This window comes from Triturus cristatus, chromosome 6 (assembly GCF_964204655.1).
Source record: "Triturus cristatus chromosome 6, aTriCri1.1, whole genome shotgun sequence".
NCBI lineage: Eukaryota > Metazoa > Chordata > Amphibia > Caudata > Salamandridae > Triturus > Triturus cristatus.
The window spans coordinates 103770468-103791204 of NC_140589.1; the positions used below are offsets into that span (position 1 = coordinate 103770468).

The window sequence follows — 20737 nt, forward strand, 5'->3', positions numbered from 1 at the left end:
CGGCAGTGAATCCACCAGAGGAGATGGTGTAATTATCAGATAGTCATCCCACTCCTTAATAGTGGATGCTTGATCTCTCCATCTTCATCCTGATCACCTTCTGAACTGTCAGGGCCATGAATAGGTGTATCCGCCAATGGTAGAGATGATGGAGGAGTGCCCGAGATTTGTAATGTACGTGGCATTTGTTGTGGAGGCTGTATTGATGGCTGCAGCCGAGGAGTAGGTGCAGAAGAAACAGGCTCTGGGAATCATTTGTAATAATCCTGTATCATGCTTTGGAGGTTGGTTACTAAATCCAGAGGCATTCCAATCTTGTGGCATATATGCAGGATTCTGTTGATAATCCTCTTCATAGTATTGGTCATCATCGTCATCATATTCCTGACAATTCACTTGTAATTGTGAAGGACTACGTGCCGCTCTAAAAGAGCTATCATCTTCAGATCGATGGAAAAGGGGACAAATTGCTTGGAGATGTATGACTTGGAAGAATCACATTAGCAATCGGTTTCTCAGAATATGAGAGGCATGACATTGGCATCATAGTGTTAAAGGTGCTGAGGATGCCAAAATTTGAGCTTTCGTCGATGATAAGTCTGTCATCAATGAAGATTTTTGCGTTTTCCCAGGTAGAATAGGTTTTCCTGGTTGAATTGCTATCAACGGCGTTGTCGTAGTTGATGGTGTCATCTTCGGTGAGAGTTCAGTCGGCAGTGGTTTCTGCAAGAGGTCCGCCGACATAGATGTCTTTGTCAACGGAATAGGATCCTTTGCTGTCGATGATGTCGTCGAAGAACGCTGGGACGAATGGTTCGTCGATAAGACTGGAGACAGTGGAGTTGTCTTCTATGTCGTCGACAACAACCTACAAGTTACTATGGTCGTTGACGGTGCTGGAGACGACAACATTATCAATAGCGACACCGCCGTAGAGAAAGTAGATGTCAAGGTCGTCGATATTGTTGACAGTGCATAAATTGGAGAAATTTTGATTTTTTTCCACAGCAAGTGCTCCCATTGTCGATCGAAGGGATTTCGAAGACCTTTTAACAGACACTTGTTTTTCAGATGGCGTAGTAGGCTATGAAGGAAGCTTTGAGGAAGGTCTGTGCTGTAATTTCTCCTTCATAGGTCGTTCAGAAGACTCCTTGTCAGAGGATCTATCTGAGATTTGCTAGATCTCAAACAATCATCACTGTCTCCCTCAGAAACTGGGTTTTCCTTTGATTTAAGCCTCTGTTACCACACAAGAAGTCTTCCCTCTCTGTCTTGCAGGGTCTTCTGGGAGAAAGTGCAACAGATTTTACAGTCTTTGACTGTGTGATCAGAATAGAGGCAATAAATGCACTTTTTATGAGGGTCATCAATGTAAAGTCCTTTTTTGCCACAGGTGTTACATGGCCTGAATAATCCCTTCTTAGAATGTTCTGACATGGTCAGAATGTCCAAGGGTGGTATTAGAAAGAAATATTTGTCTGACCTGAGAAGAAGTTTCCTGAAATAGGTCAATTTTGGTCCTTTCTTAAAAAGGACATAGATAGGCTATTAAATGCATGCCCTAGTGCCCTGATAGCCTATGTTTACTAAACGTATTACTTTATCATAGTACTGTGGGACTCCCACTTCCACGACGGGGAATGATTTAAGCATGTGAATCTATGAAAGATCCAATACTGGAGAAAGATTGTTATGTAAGTGATTTTTGATACATAGTGATAGCTGCTAAATGAACTCTGATAGAGGACAACTGAAGACCTGACTTGGCGAGATGGAATAAGTAAGGAAGAATGATGTTGTCCAGTACTGTAATAGGATCTTAGTTCTTTGCACAACACCATATGCAGAAGTGTTTCCACTTAAAAGCATAGCATGTTCTTGTGGACGGACGCTTAGCTTGTTTTAAAATGTTCATGCAATCTTCCAGGAGATTTAGATGTCTATACTGGGTGACCTCAGGAGCCGTGCTTGCAAATTCAACTATTAGAACGTTGGATGAATTATTTTGCCCTGAAGTTTGGAGACAAGATCTGGTCTGAGTGGCAGACGCTTGCGATGGGCTATGGACAATTGAAGGAGGTCTGTGTTCCACCACTGTATTGACCAATCCGGATCTATTAGTATCATTGTGATGCGTGACTTTATTAGTTTCTGAATTAATTGTGGAATTGGTTGAAAGTTGTACACAAATGGAACTGACCAATCTCTCAAAAGGGAATTGCCCAGAGACTGTGGTTCTACAGCCCTGAACACATAAGCCTCTGCATTTTTTGTTTATGGCGGTGGCAAACAAATCTAATGTTGGAGTGCCCCGAATTCCACTACTTCGTTGTTGGGGACCCAATTGTGATTTTCCTCGTGGAAACAACTGAGGAAATCCCCTTCTACATTTTAAACTCCTGGGATATGAAAGGCTGTGATGGAAAGCCCTCTTACTCGAGCCCAATACCACATTGTTTGAACTTGAAAAGATAGTTGTTTGGATCTTGTTCCATCTTGTTTGTTTATATGAAATATTGTAGTGGTGCTCTCGGCTTGAATCATAAGATCTTTTTTTTTATAACTTATTTTTAATGGCATTTAAAGTAATCACACAGGCATAAGATCTTTTGATTTGAGAAATGGTATGAAGGCTTTGAGAGTTAGGTGAACAACTTTCAGTTCTAACACAAATGTATATGATATGAGTTTTCCTTTTGAGATCAAAGAACTTGGACAGCATGATGGTTCAAATGGGTGCCCCATCCTATCAATGAGCAGTCTGTGATGATAGTTTGAGATGGTTTTGTTTTCTGAAAGGCAGCTACCATCAGAATATTATTAGAGTTGGTCCACCATGAGAGAGACTGACGTGCATTGACAGCCAGAAGACTCCAATCTTCCCAGAGACCTGATCTTTGTGACTATTGATCTTTAGGCACATTTGGAGAGGTCCCATATAGAGACGTGAGTTTGGGACTATTAATATGAAAGATGCCATTGATCCTAGAAAAGATGCTACCTGTCAAACCGTTGGTCTGGTCTGTTGCATGAGTTGTGCACACTTCATTTGAATTGATAACACTCCCTCCACTGAAGGATACACTTTTTCCATTTGAGTGTCTAATGTTGCTCCTAGGAAAGTGAGACACTACATTGGTGTGGAGATTGACTTTCCTGTATTGACCTGCAGATTCAGATTTGCCAGAAGAAATGTTGTGGTAGCATAGTTTTTCTTTGCTTTGTGTAAAGAGTCTGCTCATATTAACCAGTCATCCAATTATGAATATACGAAGAGACCTTTTTTTTCAACTGTGCCGCTACCACTCTCATGCATTTGGAAAATGTTTGAGGAGCTGACTTTAGGCCAAAAGGAAGTACCGTGTACCAGCCGCGGTGCGTCCATTGGGGCGTAGGGGCGTAGCCCCACCAGCCCTGGACCCGCGTTAAAGAATTAAAATAAATGAAACTTTTACGAAATAACTACTTTACTTACCACATTTACACGGCGCCGGGCAGCACCCGACTTTATCGGGAGGGGGGGGGGGGGGCGGGCCGGGCTGGCTGGTGTGGATTGATTGACAGGTCTGTAAAAAAACGTTTTTTTCCCCGCATGTATGCTTCGGGCAGCAACTTGCCCGAGCATGCGCACCCAGGCCGGCCCCATTAGCTAGTAGGGGGGGGGGGGGGGTGCAGGACCTGCTGGCGGCAGCGCTGGCAGCAAAAGGGCGACAGGGCGAGCAGTCACTGTGCCCTCCAAGCCAATCCTGGTGCTGCATGCAGCGCCACTGCGCCAGGATTGGCCGGTCACCGCAGGGGCGGGCAATCCATATTGGATGCCGAGCGCGTGACGTAATAGGTAACGGTCGGGTGACGGGTGCACTTCACCACTCTGTCTCGACTCGTGCGCGTCGCCTGAGCCCAGCCTGACAGCCTCGTGGTCGTGAGGGACGGTGTGTGCTGCTGCTGTCTTACTCGTACAAGATCACCTTTTCTGTGAGTTTGGTTTGGAGTTGTCGTTCAGTGACTCTTTTTTTTAGATGAACAGTGGAGTGACGTTTCATCAACTAACTTGTGAAACTGAGTAGATTGTTGCTGCCTAGAAGAGATTTGGAGTCCCCGCATTCAGACATGACTAATACCTGGTCAGACGCACTAATACGATGTGCTGGATTGAGACGACAGTTTGCAGCACATTTGTGAATAACCTTCTGCGGACAGGACATGAATAGTTGCGCATTTTACGCATTTTTGAAAACGTTGGCACAACTCGACGTTTTGACTTCGGTAGAGATGGCACGCCAGGGGCCCAGACCAGGTGTTCTATGATTCATACCCCTCGTGTATGGGCACAGCACTGAGGGGCGTCTGTGGGCTAGGGGATAGATAGCCGAGCCTCTGTTTCAGAAGAAGGTTGTGGTACGCTGGGGTGAATAGCCGCTTTGATACCCTTAAGTGCTCTACGAAGGGTGCCCTTCCCGTTGTGTAATGTGGACTAGAACCCGAAGTCAGGGCACAGGCCACAGGGGTAGAAGGGTTTTTTAGGAGGTGGGTGAATTAGTTACTGTCGAAGATATTTGCAAATCTTGGGGTAAATAAGTCCCTTTGGAGCCCGAAGAAACCACGAAAGGTGGTAAATTGTTCTACGCGGACGTCCCCGAAGCGGGAACGGGACAGTGCGCGTTGGTAGGCGGACAGCCCTTTAGGACACGCCGCACGCCCTTTGCTGGTCGAGTTTCTCGGTAGATTCGTGCCGTTGCAGCGAATGCTGCTGACATCGCCGGCTTCTCTTGTCGCATTATACGCGCCCGTTACTGGGTATCGTGACGCGGGAGATGTGGGCAGAGGGGGCACTGGGGCAGAGAGGGCGCCGACTGTCATCTGCCTGCACGTGCGGGCAGTTTGGGAGGGAAGCAGCCATTTCGCCTGCTCTGTGGTGGGTCGGCAGGAATGGGGTGCAGTGAGGCACCCCGAGCCTGGGGCTGTCACCGGGTGCGTACTGACAAGGAAGTGGGGCGGCCGCGGCTCGCAGGGTGACCGCCGGGGCCCCGATCCCTCTGTTTTTAAAGCACGTCCAGCAGCTTGTTGTCAGACGGCCATTTTGGAATCTGCAGCAGCCCTTCACTGATGGCGTTTTATACACACGCTTCCCCGCTCCGAACTCTCACCCGGGGGAAGCGAGCAGAGGGGGCAGAGGGACGCAGGGGTCGCCGGGGACATCGGAGATATTGTCTGGATCGAATCGTAGGACATTTTATGTTAGGAAGGAGGGATGTTCACAGGCGGGGCTGCTGTGCAAGGTTTGCAGGGAGAGGCTGGCTGTGCTCTGAAATGACACTTTTCATTGCTAGCCCATTTGGAGGGTAGCGCGGGGTGCCGTGTGTTCTGCTAACCGGGTAGGATTCTCGAGGGATAGTAACAATCAGAGACAGAGTGTCCATGATTGTTTTGGTACTGGACGCACCGGCGTGGGTCTAAGCGGGTGCCCTGCCCCCCCGCACCCGCACCCGCGAGAAGAGGCCTGAGCTTGCTCTGAACCCCACACAAGGACACCTGGTTTAAGGGAGCACCTTTCCACACACTACAGCCGTCTGATAACATACTATTGATAAATTTACACACACATTCTGACGGCCTTCGATGTACAGTAAGTAAAATAGTTCTGTTCTAGACGTGTATGTGCAAAGATAAAGAAAAACGCATCGAGCCATCTACTGCCTGATGCAGTCCCAGGTTTTCTGATACAATACTTGGGACATTTCTTAATTGGTCACCAGCGTTGCATTTCGATGCACGATTTTGCTGTACTGTTTTTAGTCGTTCGTACAGTGTTTTTTTTCTTTTTTACTCTCTCTTGTATTGCATTGCTGCTGTTGTTGTTTCCCTTGGTTTGTGCAGTAACTTCATTCCCGTTAATGCCAAGGCCTTCCTTTCCCCGTGTTATCTATTTTAGCAATGACCCCCTTGGAAATCTTCCTAATATCTCATTTGTAAATAATGACCTCACTCCAGAACTCTAAGACTTCTCTCCAATACGCTCCCTGATAACTGGCCAAGTTACTGTGGGTCTTACGGCCAGAGCATACATGACACGGCAAAAACAAACACACTTCACCAGGGTTACTGGGGATTAGACATTTCATGAGACTGCTTGCTTAATGCGGCCATTTAACAAAGGGATTCCCGACAGTTATGTCGCTTTTGTGCCATAAAATATCAATGCAGGTAGCATTAAGGATTGCGCGCTTCGCTGCACTGTAGGCGTCTGGTGCTCATAAAGGGACTCTGGCGCGCGGGCTAGCATTTATGAAGGCGCTGCTTGCTATGCGGGGGGGGGGGAGAAGAGGGAGGGGGGGGGGCCTGTCGCAATGTCGCATACTTCGAGACAATCTCCATGGATTTCAACTTTATTCTACCGCCATTAACAGAACAAATAACAACCCAGCCGTAAAGTGCGAAACGACAAGGGACTCTTTTTAAATCCTGCAAAAGTTGGTCGCACACTGCTCGTCACACCAGCAAGTTGCCCCAAAGGACTGTGGTAAATGTAGTGGCGACGGGGGGTACCCCTATGCCACGATGTGTAAAAAGAACAGTATGTGTTGCGTTAGCCATCCCTGGACACGTGTTTCGAGGTAGTTGCCTCTCGTCAGCAGGGAGCAGGTCAGTGTAAAGGGGTGCCGTGTGGACTGCCAAAATGTAATTAAAACAGGTCAAGTACCTCTCATGGCGCGCAGGTGCAGATCCAAGGCTCGTCAGCCCGTTGGCTCAAGGGAGCCGTAATAAATTATGCAAAAGTTGGTCGCACACTGCTCGTCACACCAGCAAGTTGCCCCAAAGGACTGTGGTAAATGTAGTGGCGACGGGGGGTACCCCTATGCCACGATGTGTAAAAAGAACAGTATGTGTTGCGTTAGCCATCCCTGGACACGTGTTTCGAGGTAGTTGCCTCTCGTCAGCAGGGAGCAGGTCAGTGTAAAGGGGTGCCGTGTGGACTGCCAAAATGTAATTAAAACAGGTCAAGTACCTCTCATGGCGCGCAGGTGCAGATCCAAGGCTCGTCAGCCCGTTGGCTCAAGGGAGCCGTAATAAATTATGCAAAAGTTGGTCGCACACTGCTCGTCACACCAGCAAGTTGCCCCAAAGGACTGTGGTAAATGTAGTGGCGACGGGGGGTACCCCTATGCCACGATGTGTAAAAAGAACAGTATGTGTTGCGTTAGCCATCCCTGGACACGTGTTTCGAGGTAGTTGCCTCTCGTCAGCAGGGAGCAGGTCAGTGTAAAGGGGTGCCGTGTGGACTGCCAAAATGTAATTAAAACAGGTCAAGTACCTCTCATGGCGCGCAGGTGCAGATCCAAGGCTCGTCAGCCCGTTGGCTCAAGGGAGCCGTAATAAATTATGCAAAAGTTGGTCGCACACTGCTCGTCACACCAGCAAGTTGCCCCAAAGGACTGTGGTAAATGTAGTGGCGACGGGGGGTACCCCTATGCCACGATGTGTAAAAAGAACAGTATGTGTTGCGTTAGCCATCCCTGGACACGTGTTTCGAGGTAGTTGCCTCTCGTCAGCAGGGAGCAGGTCAGTGTAAAGGGGTGCCGTGTGGACTGCCAAAATGTAATTAAAACAGGTCAAGTACCTCTCATGGCGCGCAGGTGCAGATCCAAGGCTCGTCAGCCCGTTGGCTCAAGGGAGCCGTAATAAATTATGCAAAAGTTGGTCGCACACTGCTCGTCACACCAGCAAGTTGCCCCAAAGGACTGTGGTAAATGTAGTGGCGACGGGGGGTACCCCTATGCCACGATGTGTAAAAAGAACAGTATGTGTTGCGTTAGCCATCCCTGGACACGTGTTTCGAGGTAGTTGCCTCTCGTCAGCAGGGAGCAGGTCAGTGTAAAGGGTCTTTTTAAATCCACCTGGTAATTTGAAAAGCCATTTTGTCCTAGATGTATCAAAAGGATGGGCAGAAAAAGTGCACCTACATTTTACGACCTGTCTTTACTTTTCTTTTGTGATGCGACCTATGCCCTGGCCAAGTGCCTTAAACCACCTACTCAAATCCCTCCCAGGCTGTGGACACAGTTCGCAAATGAGCCTTCCTCTTTGTGAATCAGTTAACCCTTCCTTTGTGGTATTGGTAACTGGCCAATGGTTGCGACCGCAATTATGATAGCAAATTATTAATGCCTTTGCTATTTGTAATTAGGCAGGGTTACCCCTTTTACGACCCCTCCTAATTAATTACGAGTCGGAATGGATCACAAAACCCAAATGGGTTTAGTACATATAAAAAAGCCCTTCTGGCACATCCCAGACATCAGGCTCACTGTCCACATCACTCACTGCTGTCAGAACACACATCACTCACTTCAACTGCACTACGTTAGATGTCCCAGACTCTACACCCTTCTGTGTTGGAGCCTCCCTGGATCTGCATTCTCTTTCAGTGTCCAATTGCCTGCTTTGTTGCTGATTCTGGTGGAACACTTTTGATGTATGGGAAAAAGTGGTGTAAAAAACAAGACACCAATCAAAATGTGCCTATTTCCCATTGACACTGAGAACACAGCTTTTCAGAAGCACAAAGACTAGGGTTTCCCTGTCTGTTTCCTCTGTGTGTTTGTTTGCTCTACTAACTAGATTGGGTATCTCCCCACCATTATCCCTAGCCACTTTTCTAGAGTAGTGATGAGGTCACAGAACAGACCGTCCTGCAGAGTTATGACACCCGCTGCAAAGGTTAAATATTTGATACCTAGGGGTCAGACTCAGACTTGCCTCTTCAGGGACCTTACAATGAGAATGATGTCTGGACCTCAGAGGATGCAGGTTTTTGCACTCAATTCATTCCTTCTAATCTGGTAACTGTTTCTAGGGCAGTGATGGGACCTCTTTCCCTGGCAGTCACTTTCTCCTTATTTTCAAAGCCTCCAATAGATTCATCTGATGTCTAGGAAAAAATTGGAGCGTTATGTTTTTTCCCCACAGTCTTTGTTTCATTACCCTACTGTTTCAAAAATAAATTGTTATCTTTTCATTTTCAGCACCTGACAACCTGAAACATTACCGCATTTTGGGGCAATTTTCCAGCAAACAACAAGAGGACCCCAACCTCCTTTGCTGCTCTCTCACCCGACCCCGGCTACAACCCAGCAAACACCAGTGTTAAAGGTAAGGCAACTGATGCTATATATTTTTTTACATCGTAGTTAGAGCATGTATGTCATGTGGTCACTCTCAAGGCCCTCAAGCAGTGTCTTTCAGTGCCTCCAGCAACACTATGGCACAGAGAGGCAGGAGGCAGTACGGCTCTATTTTTAGCAGTCATTTGAGATGTATTAGGATAATGCACAATATATATGTATAATGTATTTATACTGAAATTTGATATTATTGCACTGCACCTTATACGTTGTACTTTGATTATTGACAGGTTTCTTTAATATATATATATATATATATATATTGGTAAGGCCAGCAACACCCGACACCCCATCATGAATACAGTACAAGAGCTGATTACAAAGTCATTCCAGTCACGGCCACTTGAACGAAAACTGAAGTTAAAAGAATTGGGACCTCATCAGCCTGAAATAAACCTACAGCAAACTACCCAGGACAGAGGAAAAATGTCAAAACGTACATTCTCAAATGCCTGGTACACAAAAGCTGATTGGCTTACAGGCTGCCCTATACGCAATTCTCTGTTCTGCTTCCCCTGCTTGCTGTTTGGCGGTGACTTTTCTTGGACACGGCAAGGAATGGTCGACCTGAAGCACATCGCTGAAAAAATAAAGAAGCATGCGCTCACAAGAAATCATCTGGAAAACCTGACAAGACTGGGAATGTTGGGGGAAGACGCACCAATTGAGCAGCAGATAAATGATGCGTATCGCAAATCCATTCAAAAACACAATGAAGCTGTGGATAAGAACAGACAAAATCTATCCAAGATCATTGATTGCATTCGTTTCTGTGGTGCTTTCGAACTGGCATTGCGAGGCCATGATGAATCGGAAACTTCCTCAAAACCTGGGATCTTCCGAGGCCTAGTGGATTTAATGTCAACCATAGACCAGGATTTGGAAAGACATTTAGCACATGCTACAGTCTTTAAGGGCACCTCTAATACAATACAAAATGAACTCCTTGACTGTATGCTCGAAATTATAAGAAGCCATATTGTGCAAGAGTTGCGAAACACAGACTTTGTGGCTATTCAGGCTGATGACACCACTGATGTGTCCACTCAAACACAGTCCGTGTTAGTGTTTCGGTACCTTGACAGTGACAGAAACATTGTGGAAAGATTTTATGGCTTCACGCATTTAAGTGACTCTAGTGCAGCAACCATCACTGAAGCAATACTGTGTCAACTGGACTTAATTTTCCCGGACCTGCCTCAAAAACAAAAGCTTATCGCACAAAGCTATGACGGTGCATCCGTAATGAGTGGGAGCCTTAGTGGAGTTCAGAAGAGAATTCGAGATGTGTACCCTAATGCTCATTTTGTGCACTGTTACGCCCACCAACTCAATCTTATTATGCAACAGGCGGTATCAAAGATCAGAGAGACACGAGTCTTCTTTCAGGATATCGGAGGCATAGCAGCATTCTTCACACGTTCCCCCAAAAGAACAGAAGCCCTTCATGAGATTGTGGACAAAAGCGTACCAAGGGGATCCTCAACTCGTTGGAACTTTCACATTCGTACAGTCAACTTAATCTTTGAACAGAGGGAGGGCCTTGAGAAATGTTTTGTCGCCATAGCATCCAGAGCAGACTTTGATCACACAAGTCAGAATGAAGCCCATGGCTTTATTAGAACACTACAAGACAAAGAGTTTCAGTTCTTACTGTTTTTATTTCATGACATAATGATTCCTGTTGATGTGTTATACGATCAGTTGCAAAGAAAAGACCTAGATACTGTCTCTGTGAAAGCCAATACATCTGCATTTGTACAACAGATTATGAAAGTGAGAGATGGGGTTGAAGATTTAGAGAGCAAACTGCCGCAGCATTCTGTTTTTGCAAACCGCAGACAAAACATCACCTCTCTGGTTCGAATTGGAAAGGAGATATGTGACATTGTAATTGTGCAGGCGAAAGAACGCTTTTCGTTCACAAAACATTTGGTGAGTGCGACTTTATTGCAAGGTAAAGAGTTTGCACAATATGATGAATCCTTCCCTGAGCGTGCTCTGAATCAGGCTGTGGAAGCGTATCCTATGCTCAAAAAAGAGCAGCTGAGAACTGAGTTAACTGTACTCTACGGAATGCCTGTGTACCGGAAGGCCACAAGCGCCTTGACTTTGCTGAGTTTAATTCATAAACTGCATATGGAAAACTCACTTACAGAGACAGTGACTTTACTAAAAATTGTGATTACGACTCCAATGACAACAGTAGAAGCTGAACGATGTTTTTCAGCCTTAAAGCGCATAAAGACATTCCTCAGGAACACCATGCTAGAGGAAAGACTAAATGCTTTGGCGATGCTATCTGTAGAGAGCAAGCTAGTCCAAAAGATACCGGACTTCAACATGAAAGTAATTGACAAGTTTGCTACACTGAAAGAGAGACGTGCGGATTTCATCTACAAAAAGTGAATGCTGCTACTTGTTTGAATACAAAAAATTCTGATTGAGGTAAGAAATGCATTGTTATCTCTGTTTTTAAAAGTTTTGTAGTGTTTGTTCTATTTGGAGACTACACAGATTTGCTCACCTTTGTTCACTGGCCGGACCTGTCTCCCGCAGGGTGAACGATTCGTTGCTTGTGTTGCCTATCAAACCTTTCCCCTTGGCAAATTGCGAAAACCTTTATACCAGTGGTTCCCAAACTGTTTACTCCTGAGGACCCCAATTGAGTCACCACTGGAAGCCGGGGACCCCCAAGCAATTTGTATGACTTAAATTTCAAACATTAAAACAGTAATTCGAAAACAATAAACACACGTGTGCACACAAAACGGATACTCGAATTACTAAGGATTTTAGTATTTTATATTGAAAGAATTAGCAAAAAACAGGAGGGTTAGCGCTGCATCTCCATGACTAACTTTTAAATGGTTGGTTTTATTTCGCAGTATGAGACTCCTGCCAGGGCCAGACTGGAAACCCAAAGCAGCCCAGGCAAATGTTTGCAGACCAGTCCCCATACAGTGCACACCTAGTGCAGTGAGTGCGCCTGACCACTACAAAGGGGGCTTTGGGAGGCTCTCCCCCCAAGACAATTTAGGAAACAATGGTGCAGTCTACAACAAATGTATCATTATATATTGAATTGTATCAGCTTTTAAAGAGTAGTAAATGATGACCTTACTATGCACCAGGATATGACAATCTTTGTTGGGGTTCTTCAATGATTCCCATATTATCCTCCTCCAACAGTGCCTCATCTCTCCATAGCCCCTCTGTCACATGTATTTAATTTGTTTTATAACATCTCTCATACCATTGAAGGATGTCAGAGCACCTTAAATCACACACATATAGGGGCTGATTTACAAGCCCCTTGCGCCACAGGTGCGTCACAAAAAGTGATGCACCAGTGACGCATTTTAGTGCCCCATATTTCCAAGGCAGGAAAAGCAACCCTGCGTGACTTTTACTGGTCTTGTAAATATGGCCCAATTGCACACAGCACTTTACGTGAAAGGGACGTTCCATGAGTGTTGCTGTGGGTGTTCCCACGCATAACCCATGGAACCAGACACATTTCCAGATTTACGAGGAATCGTAAATCTGGAAATGTGTCTGAATGCTACGCCACCCCAGGGGAGGCGTAGGGAGGGGCAACTTGGAGAAATTTATTAATTTCTCCTCTTTCTATGCATGTTGCATTCTGCAGCACGCATAGAAACAGGATATTACCTCTGGTGATTGCTTATGTACAGGAAGGTGTCCCTTCCTGCACATAAACAATCAGTAAAACAATGACGTTTTGCAAGTTCTATGTGTGCTAATGCAGCACACTTAGAAGTTGAAAAACGCCATTTCTGATTGTTTACATGCAGGAAGGGTTACTTCCTGCACATAAACAATCTCCCCACGACACAGGCATCCTTGCACCATGGTGCAAATGTGCCTGTGCAGGCGTATGGCAGCAGTTTGTGCGCCAGCACAGGGGGAAGCACAGAGATGCAACATATTGTTGTAAATATGTCGCATCCCTGTGCTTCGAAAGTGACTCAGTGCGGCGCAGCCAAATGGCTTGCGACACACACAGTCAATTTTCTTGCAAATCTGCCCCATGGAGACAATGATTCATACGTGTAAATCAGTGTATAGAAAATGTTACATAAGGCAAATGCGACTACAGGGTGTAGGATTCACATGTTATTCATACTGGTAGGCATTTTTAAAGAGTGCTTGGTCTGGAGAAGCACAAACTCAGGATTCAGAACATAACAGTGGTTAGCATTGACTTTAACAATAAAAATGTATTTCCACCCAAATAAACCTTTTTAGCAGGATTAGGATAATGAAAGACTTGAAACAAACATATGTTTCTAACTTGTATCATGCAGCTTGCAAGCAGCTCTTTGATGACAGTTTATAGGTCACTGTGCTAGATTACTATTGTCACTTATGAACTGCACAGTAACAAAAGAATCTGTGACTAAAGCAGTAACCCACTAACCTAGGCACATAAAAAATGTTTTTCAAAATGCATGGTACACGTTCTTTGCAGTAGGCATATTAACCCTCTGTGCTACATTAGATAAGTCAAAGCTGCCACTTGACACAACTCTCATCTCTCTCCAGCAGGTACATTAATCACCGACGTAATCTTGACACTTTTATTGTTGCTGGAAAACTGCTGATTCTACAAGGAACTTTTTTGTGCTTTTAAAATTACTGCCTGAGGACCCCCCTGGGAATGTGACCACAGTTTGGGAAACACTGCTTTATACCATTTATATTTGGGGTACTTGCGTGGACCTATGTGAAGTGTGTGTACAAAGTTCAGCTCAACCAGAATCACGGTAACAGCGCATTGCGCTGCCTCTTTTATATTCAGTATATTGTAAGACTGTTTTTCTTCCCCCGCCTTTCCTTGTTTTGTTTCCCTGTTTTCCCCTTGCTTGCCATTCGTTACTCTAGAGTCTAATATTCAGTATGTTGTAAGACTGTTTTTCTTCCCCCGCCTTTCCTTGTTTTGTTTCCCTGTTTTCCCCTTGCGTGCCATTCGTTACTCTAGAGTCTATTCTAATAGAGTCGGAAGGCCGTAGGGGAAGACTGTGGACTTTTCTTCAAGTTCCTGACGCTCCTGCGGAACGAGCCTGGCAACCATTACACTGCTGTGCAACTTCTTCTACTCTTAGAGCTGAGATTTCCATGAGTCTTATAGTCTGAATTCAGCACCTGAGCATAATAGGACAGAATGTATGAAGCTCTGTGGTAATACTGAATAAGCAGCTACCTATGTTATGCCATCTATTAATGTAATAACTGCACTTTCACAATTGCTTTATTAACCTTCCTGCTTTCTCAAATTTGCTTGAAAATGCACGATTTTTCTTCTTTTTTTCCAAAATTTTCTTGGGGGGGGTAATCCCCCCAAACCCCCCTTTTGGGGTTCGGGCTCGCGAGCTGCGCTCGCTCGCTACGGTGCTGTATGCTAATTCGGTTGCGCCCCACCACTTTCTAATCTCACCCACCGCCCCTGCCGTGTACTGATAGTGGTGCGATCATACTACAAATCTCAGGAACTTCCTGTGATTTGGAATTATTGGAATGTGGAAGTATGCCTCCTGGAGGTCCACTGCACAGAGCCAATAGTTTTTCATTACGTGCGGGAACATTTGGTGCAGTGATAGCATTCTGAATTTTTCTTTGTTTATAAATCTGTTGAAGGTCCTGAGATACACAATTGGCCGAAACTGATTGGATTGATTTTTCTTTTGGACAATAAAGTATCTTGAACTACTTGATCTTTGGTGGGCACACAACCCATTAAGCAGGCCCTACACGCACTTGTCAGCTGCACACCATGGACGGTCCAGATTAGACTACTTTTTAACACATGCCTGCGGAGCAGGTGGTTTCAGAGGGGCAGTCCACAAGGCAAGAGGCCTCTTGGACCACTCACCAGTGGAGGTTACACTTCAAGCTCCCACTAGGACCTACACTCTCCCCCCCACGCATAGACACCTGGTTGGTTAAAAACAGGAAGCCGCAAGATAAAATCCAGAAACACATGAAGCAATACTTTCAGGATAACCAAGGGACAGTTGACTCACAGGTGGTTTTATGGGAAGCATATAAAACAGTAATTCGAGGCTATACACAAGCATTGACAGGGGAAGAGAAAAAGGAAAGACAGTCACAATTCGAAGCGCTTGAGAAAGAACTACTACATTTGGAAAGTACTAAAACAAACACGACGATCACAGACTCTTGATTCAGTCACCAATGACGCCTTAAGCAGAAGGAGATGAGAGATCTGGCGGAAGGGGCTGCCGGGAAACACAATAGGGCCACCCAACGAAGGATATCCGAGGTAGGTGATAAAGCGATGAAGCTCTTAGCATGGCTTGAAAAAAGAGACAGTGAAAGGAATTGGGTGCTAGAGGTCACAAATGAGAAGGGTGAAAGCATAGCAGAAGACTTTGCCGCCTATTACGAACAGACATACCAATCTGTCACAAACCACACACAGGAGAACTGTGCAGAACTGCTGAGGGAGGTTAGACTCCCTACGATAGCACAAGACGATATGGAAGAACTAGAGAAAGACATTACAGAGGAAAAAATCTGCGATGGAGTAGGCGCCCTCTAATCGGGAAAGGCAGCTGGACCGAACGGTATACCAATAGAGCTATACAAGGGAGTGGCAGCAATAGTGGCCCCATACATGCTAAATATGTTCAAAGAGTCACTACAACGGGGCAGATTGCCAGAAGACCAAAGGCTGGCCACAATAGTGGTCATCCCAAAGCAAGGGAAACCCCTAGAGAGCTGTTCCTCATACAGGCCAATATCCCTGCTAAATGCAGAAGCAAAGATCCTGGCAAAGATTATAGCCATAACATTGACCGGGGCAATAAGGATAAGTTTCTTACCTGTAATCCTAGTTCTCTTCCAAGGGTATACTCATCAAAGTCATAAGCAGTGAATTATCCCCGTCACTAGACACCCAAATGGCGTTCAACAGCATAGAATGGGAGTACTTGTTTGCTGTACTGGAGCCCCAGGGATTTGGTCCCAAGATACAGGCCTGGATCAAGTTGCTCTACACTGATAAAAGGGCAAGAATACATGTAAACTGAACAGTATATAGGCAGGTGACACTTGGCAGGGAACAAGGCGGGGATGTCCGCTCTCTCCTATGCTATTTGCACTTGCAATAGAACCACTGGCAGCAGGGGTCAGAAGAAATCAGATAATAAGAGGCATTAAGATAGGAGTTGAATGGGAGGAGAGGATTTCGCTATACGCAGACAACATACTCCTGTATGCCACAAGACCCTACTCGACAGCGCACAGAATACTGCACATATTTCAATTGTTTGGGGGCTACTCAGGTTACTGAATAAACAGGAATAAATGATTAATATTTGTATTGACAGGAGGGATGCCGGTCTTGTCAGCTACTAGCAGTGCACTTCCAATAAAGACCAAATTTAAGTACTTGGGAATAATGATTACAAAGACAGAGAATGAGTTTAGAGAGGACAACTTGACCCCCCCAGCTGCACAAGCTGAGAGGGGATGTGGGTCATTGGAGGAAACTACACTTCAGTGATGGGTCGAGCAGCAATTTTTAAGATGATTGCCTTGCCGCGCCTACTGTATGTCTTGTCAAATACTGTGTACAGAATACCAGCGAAGTACTTCCAAACAATAGATGTGGAACTGCGGCAGCGGCAGCTCCTATGAGATGGGGGAACCCCAGGATATCGTTAGGCAAACTACAGAGAGGCCGATTTGATGGGGGGATAGTAGTCCCAGATATACACCAATATTATTGGGCGGCACAATTCGCCACAATAAATGACTGGGTCTATGCATGCAGAGAGGAGCCGGCCATTGGGCAATGGGACAGAAGGGCTACCCGGAGGCTATATATAGCAAAAGGCCCATTGGAAGGCTACCGACCCACACGCAAACAACAGTCAGGATTTTTAGGATGGGAGGACAGACTGACAAAGCAAACACCCTTGTGGGCAGGGGATCTCCTAAAAGAAATGCGAAAGTTACAAGGTTTCGGGGTATGGGAAGTCTTGGGTATAGAGTCGTTGGGAGTTGTGTGGGAAGGCCAGGAAGTGGTGAGCTTCCAGAGTCTGCAGAAAGAATACCAACTGTCAGAAACAGAAAGATTTAAACATGTTCAGTTGAGGCATGCCCTAAAAGTACATATAAAAAAGGGAGAAAGTATACCCGAACACTCACCGATGGAGGATAGACTCATAGCAGATCCAATAACGGAAAAAGCAACCTCCCTAATATATAGAAAAATAATGAATACTACTCCAGATCTGTTGGTAAACCTTAGGGAGCAATGGGAGAGGGAGGTGGGACCCATGGAAGAAGAAGACTGGATGGAGGTCACGCAGGTCAATAGAAGTAGCCATTAGGTCCCGCTTTAGATTGATACACCTTAAAATAGTACACAGAGTATACATTACCAGACAAAGACTCAGTCGGATAGGTAAATGCGATACATCCAAGTGTCTGAGAGGTTGTAACGGGGAAGGCACTTTTCTCCATATGCTGTGGAGTTGCCCTGTATTGCAGGGATTCTGGAAGGGGACGACAAAAGTGATGTCCAGGGTGGCGGACCAGGTGGTACCAATGGAGGCCAAGTGGCGAATATTAACAGTAACAACTGGAGTGGATTGGTCACGATACACAAAAATATGTCTGATGTTAGCTGATATGGTGGCAAAAAGAAACATAGCTAGGCTATGGGGGACAGTTCGGTTTCCAACAGTGAGAGAGAGAATGGGAGCGGGATCTGGATTGGTGTTGTGCCGCTGAGAACGTGATCTATCAGGGGCGAGGATGCCCTGGCAGATGAGATAAAGTGTGGGGAAATTGGGCAAAATACAGAGAGCTGTAAATATAAGACAGATTTGGAGTGCACGAAGGGCGAAAGTGAAATAGAGTCTTGGCACTACAAAAAGTGTTTGAAACGCAAACCTGACATTGCCGGAATGTGTGCAACCACCAGAGGGACTAGATAAGATACAAGGGCAATGTATTGGAAGAAGGGATTATACTGACATGTATTGTAAAGTTTTACTATGCATTGTGTGTTTGACAAATAAAAAGATTTCCCCCCAAAAAAAGAAAGTATCTTGAGTAGACCCCTGGGTTCTACTGATGTTGTGGGACTTTTTCTATTGCTTTTTTGTGCAGTAGAACAGGTGTTTCTTGTTTGAGGTCATCTAAATGTGCCATTATGACTTGCTGTGAAGGGACTGGTGGTGGAGTGTTTGTAAAACGGAGCACATAGCCACTTTGAATATTTTTTAAGTCCCATTTTTCTTTCGGTATGTTTTTCCACTCCTCGGGGAGAATTGTACTGCTCCCTCCACAGGAGTAGGAAACAATGGAGGGGGCGTGTGCTTCTTATTGTTTTGTCTAAGAATTTTTGTCCTTGGTCTGTGAGGGCTTATGTGGAGAGGATCCAATCGTCTCATATCCGCTCTGAAATGGTCTTTGTCCTTGCCTTTGCTACTCTTGGTAAGGGTACGGTCACCTACAGGTTTAAGCCGTATAGTAGTAGCCTCGTTTGTCCCTGGGCTTCAACTGTTTGAAAGCCTCTGCTGCTCCTCCTGTCCAACTGCCTTGAGCATTTCAGCTTCATTCTTCATATAAAGCATTTCCTCCTCTGTGTGTTGTCTGAAGAGGGAGGATCGAGGGAAAGGCAAGTTAGCAGTCTTTAATTGTGCATCTAATTCTAAAGATGAAGGTCTCAACCAAGACGTATGCCGAAGTGAAATGAAGTATGAAGAGGCAGTGTCCGAAAGCTCCACCAAGTCCACTGCAGTACTAATAAACTGATTCGAGATTAGAGAGAGCTCTTTAACCATCTCAAGATAATCTTGCTGTCTGTGAGTTAGCAGACCAGCCATGAAAGATTTCATGCCCTCCCAAATCTCCTGATGCTATCTTCCCAATAGTGCCACTGAACTGGCATTGCACAAATGTGTAGATGCTGTGCCACACATTCTCTTCCCAATGACATCCATCCTTTTGCTTTCTCGATTCGGCTGTCACATGGTTTCCGGAGCCAAGCCATGTCTTCTTCGCACTGCAGTCACAATATTAGAATATGGTTTAGGATCAGATAAGAAAAATTCCAGATCCTGTTGCAGAGTTTTGTAATTTCTTATTGCCACGGAGTTGCTTATTTTACTGTGGCTGGATTCAAGATTTTAATAAAGCCTGGTAGCAGAGGAAGAAGAGATCTCAGGGTATGTCTAGGTTGAAAAGTCTCTAATGTTGCAGGCATTGATGGCTGCAGAGTGTCAACCAGGATGTTAAGTTTAGATGCTTCTCTAACTAATGCTTCTTGGAATGTGATAATATCATCCACCGGTGAGAATCTAGATGGAGACTGGCAGGGCTGGAGAAGTTGCAGTATATGCCATAGATGTGGTATCCAGAGACCTTGTACTTGACCTTGTAGACGGAGACATTGATCTTCTGGTAGAATGTTTTCTTGGAGGTGGATCTCTGACTGGTGGTGGAGCCCTCTGCTTTTTGGCCACATATAAGTTGCCCTAAAGTACTGTCACACAGGAGATATATTCAATGGTTCTGAATGAACCCGCACAGAATCATTAGAAGGAATGATAGGACAGACTGGTGGGAGACTCATGTCCTGTTCAGGTGATGGAGGTTCCGAACAATGTTATGAACCATACCAATGTGAGGAGGAAGAAGACGAAGAAATCTCCATCCGAATGACTCTTGACATGAAGAGTGGAGTTATTAACATTGTACGTAGCATTTTAGGAATGACCGGAGTCTTCAGCGGAGAGATATGACTCTTCGATGCTCAGAGGGACTGTTTGTGGCGTCGCCGTCGAATGCTGAGATTTCAACGCCGAGTGCTGTGATCTTGACGTCGGGTGTAGTGACTTTGACATCGATTGGTGAGATCTGGATGGTGAATGATGTAATTTCGACGTTTATCGGGACGGCTTTGATGTGGTTGTCTTCATACTGAGGGAGGACCTGCAGCCGATCTTGACGTCGAATGGTGACGATGCGGGGGTCCCATCAACGTTGAGCCTTCCTTCAAAGGCAAAAAGGATAGCGCCAAACCTCGCGACATCAGTGTCTTTGACGTTAGTGCATGGCGTCGATGGGAATGATGCCCATGCCGAGAGGTAGACTGTTTAGACTCAAATCTCCTATTGTGGGAGTCTGTACCTGTTCACTGCAGTTTTTCTGGAGACGGGTGTGGGGAAGAGCTCTCCATTCTTTTTCTTTTCTTCCTCTCCTAGTCTGCCTTCATGTCCTCCATACAACCACTCAGCCTAATACCTTTCCTGAATCTAAGTATCCTTTTTGACATTTTACTACCAATGCCACGGCCCTTTGTGAGGTCTTGAGAAGATAAACACACCACATATACCCTTGTGGGCATCAGAAAGCTTTCTTTCAGCCACAGGAAGGACATTTTGTGAAGAGAGAAGGCATTTTGACAAATACACACTTCAAAATTTCAGAAAAAAGATATTACTTGACAATAAAGATGATAAAATGCCAAGTGAAAAATTATTTTAAAGCAC

The 20737-nt window shown here is 45.4% G+C and overlaps 1 protein-coding gene and 1 pseudogene across 2 annotated transcripts in view; one reads left to right on the forward strand and one right to left on the reverse strand.

Moving 5' to 3' along the window:
- LOC146816444 (ATP-binding cassette sub-family C member 10-like) overlaps positions 1-20737 on the reverse strand; it is an 839384-nt pseudogene that overhangs the window by 424444 nt on the left and 394203 nt on the right. The gene's annotated exons all lie outside the window — the stretch shown is intronic.
- On the forward strand, positions 9584-14310 carry LOC146816445 (zinc finger MYM-type protein 1-like). Its single transcript, XM_085610290.1, has 2 exons — positions 9584-11630; positions 13752-14310. The coding sequence occupies exon 1, from the start codon at positions 9609-9611 to the stop codon at positions 11589-11591; it is 1983 nt and encodes a 660-aa protein (XP_085466416.1). The 5' UTR covers positions 9584-9608; the 3' UTR covers positions 11592-11630; positions 13752-14310.

Bases quoted from the DNA above. Each gene is read 5' to 3' on its own strand.
- LOC146816445 (XM_085610290.1), top strand. From the start codon at position 9,609: ATGTCAAAACGTACATTCTCAAATGCCTGGTACACAAAAGCTGATTGG.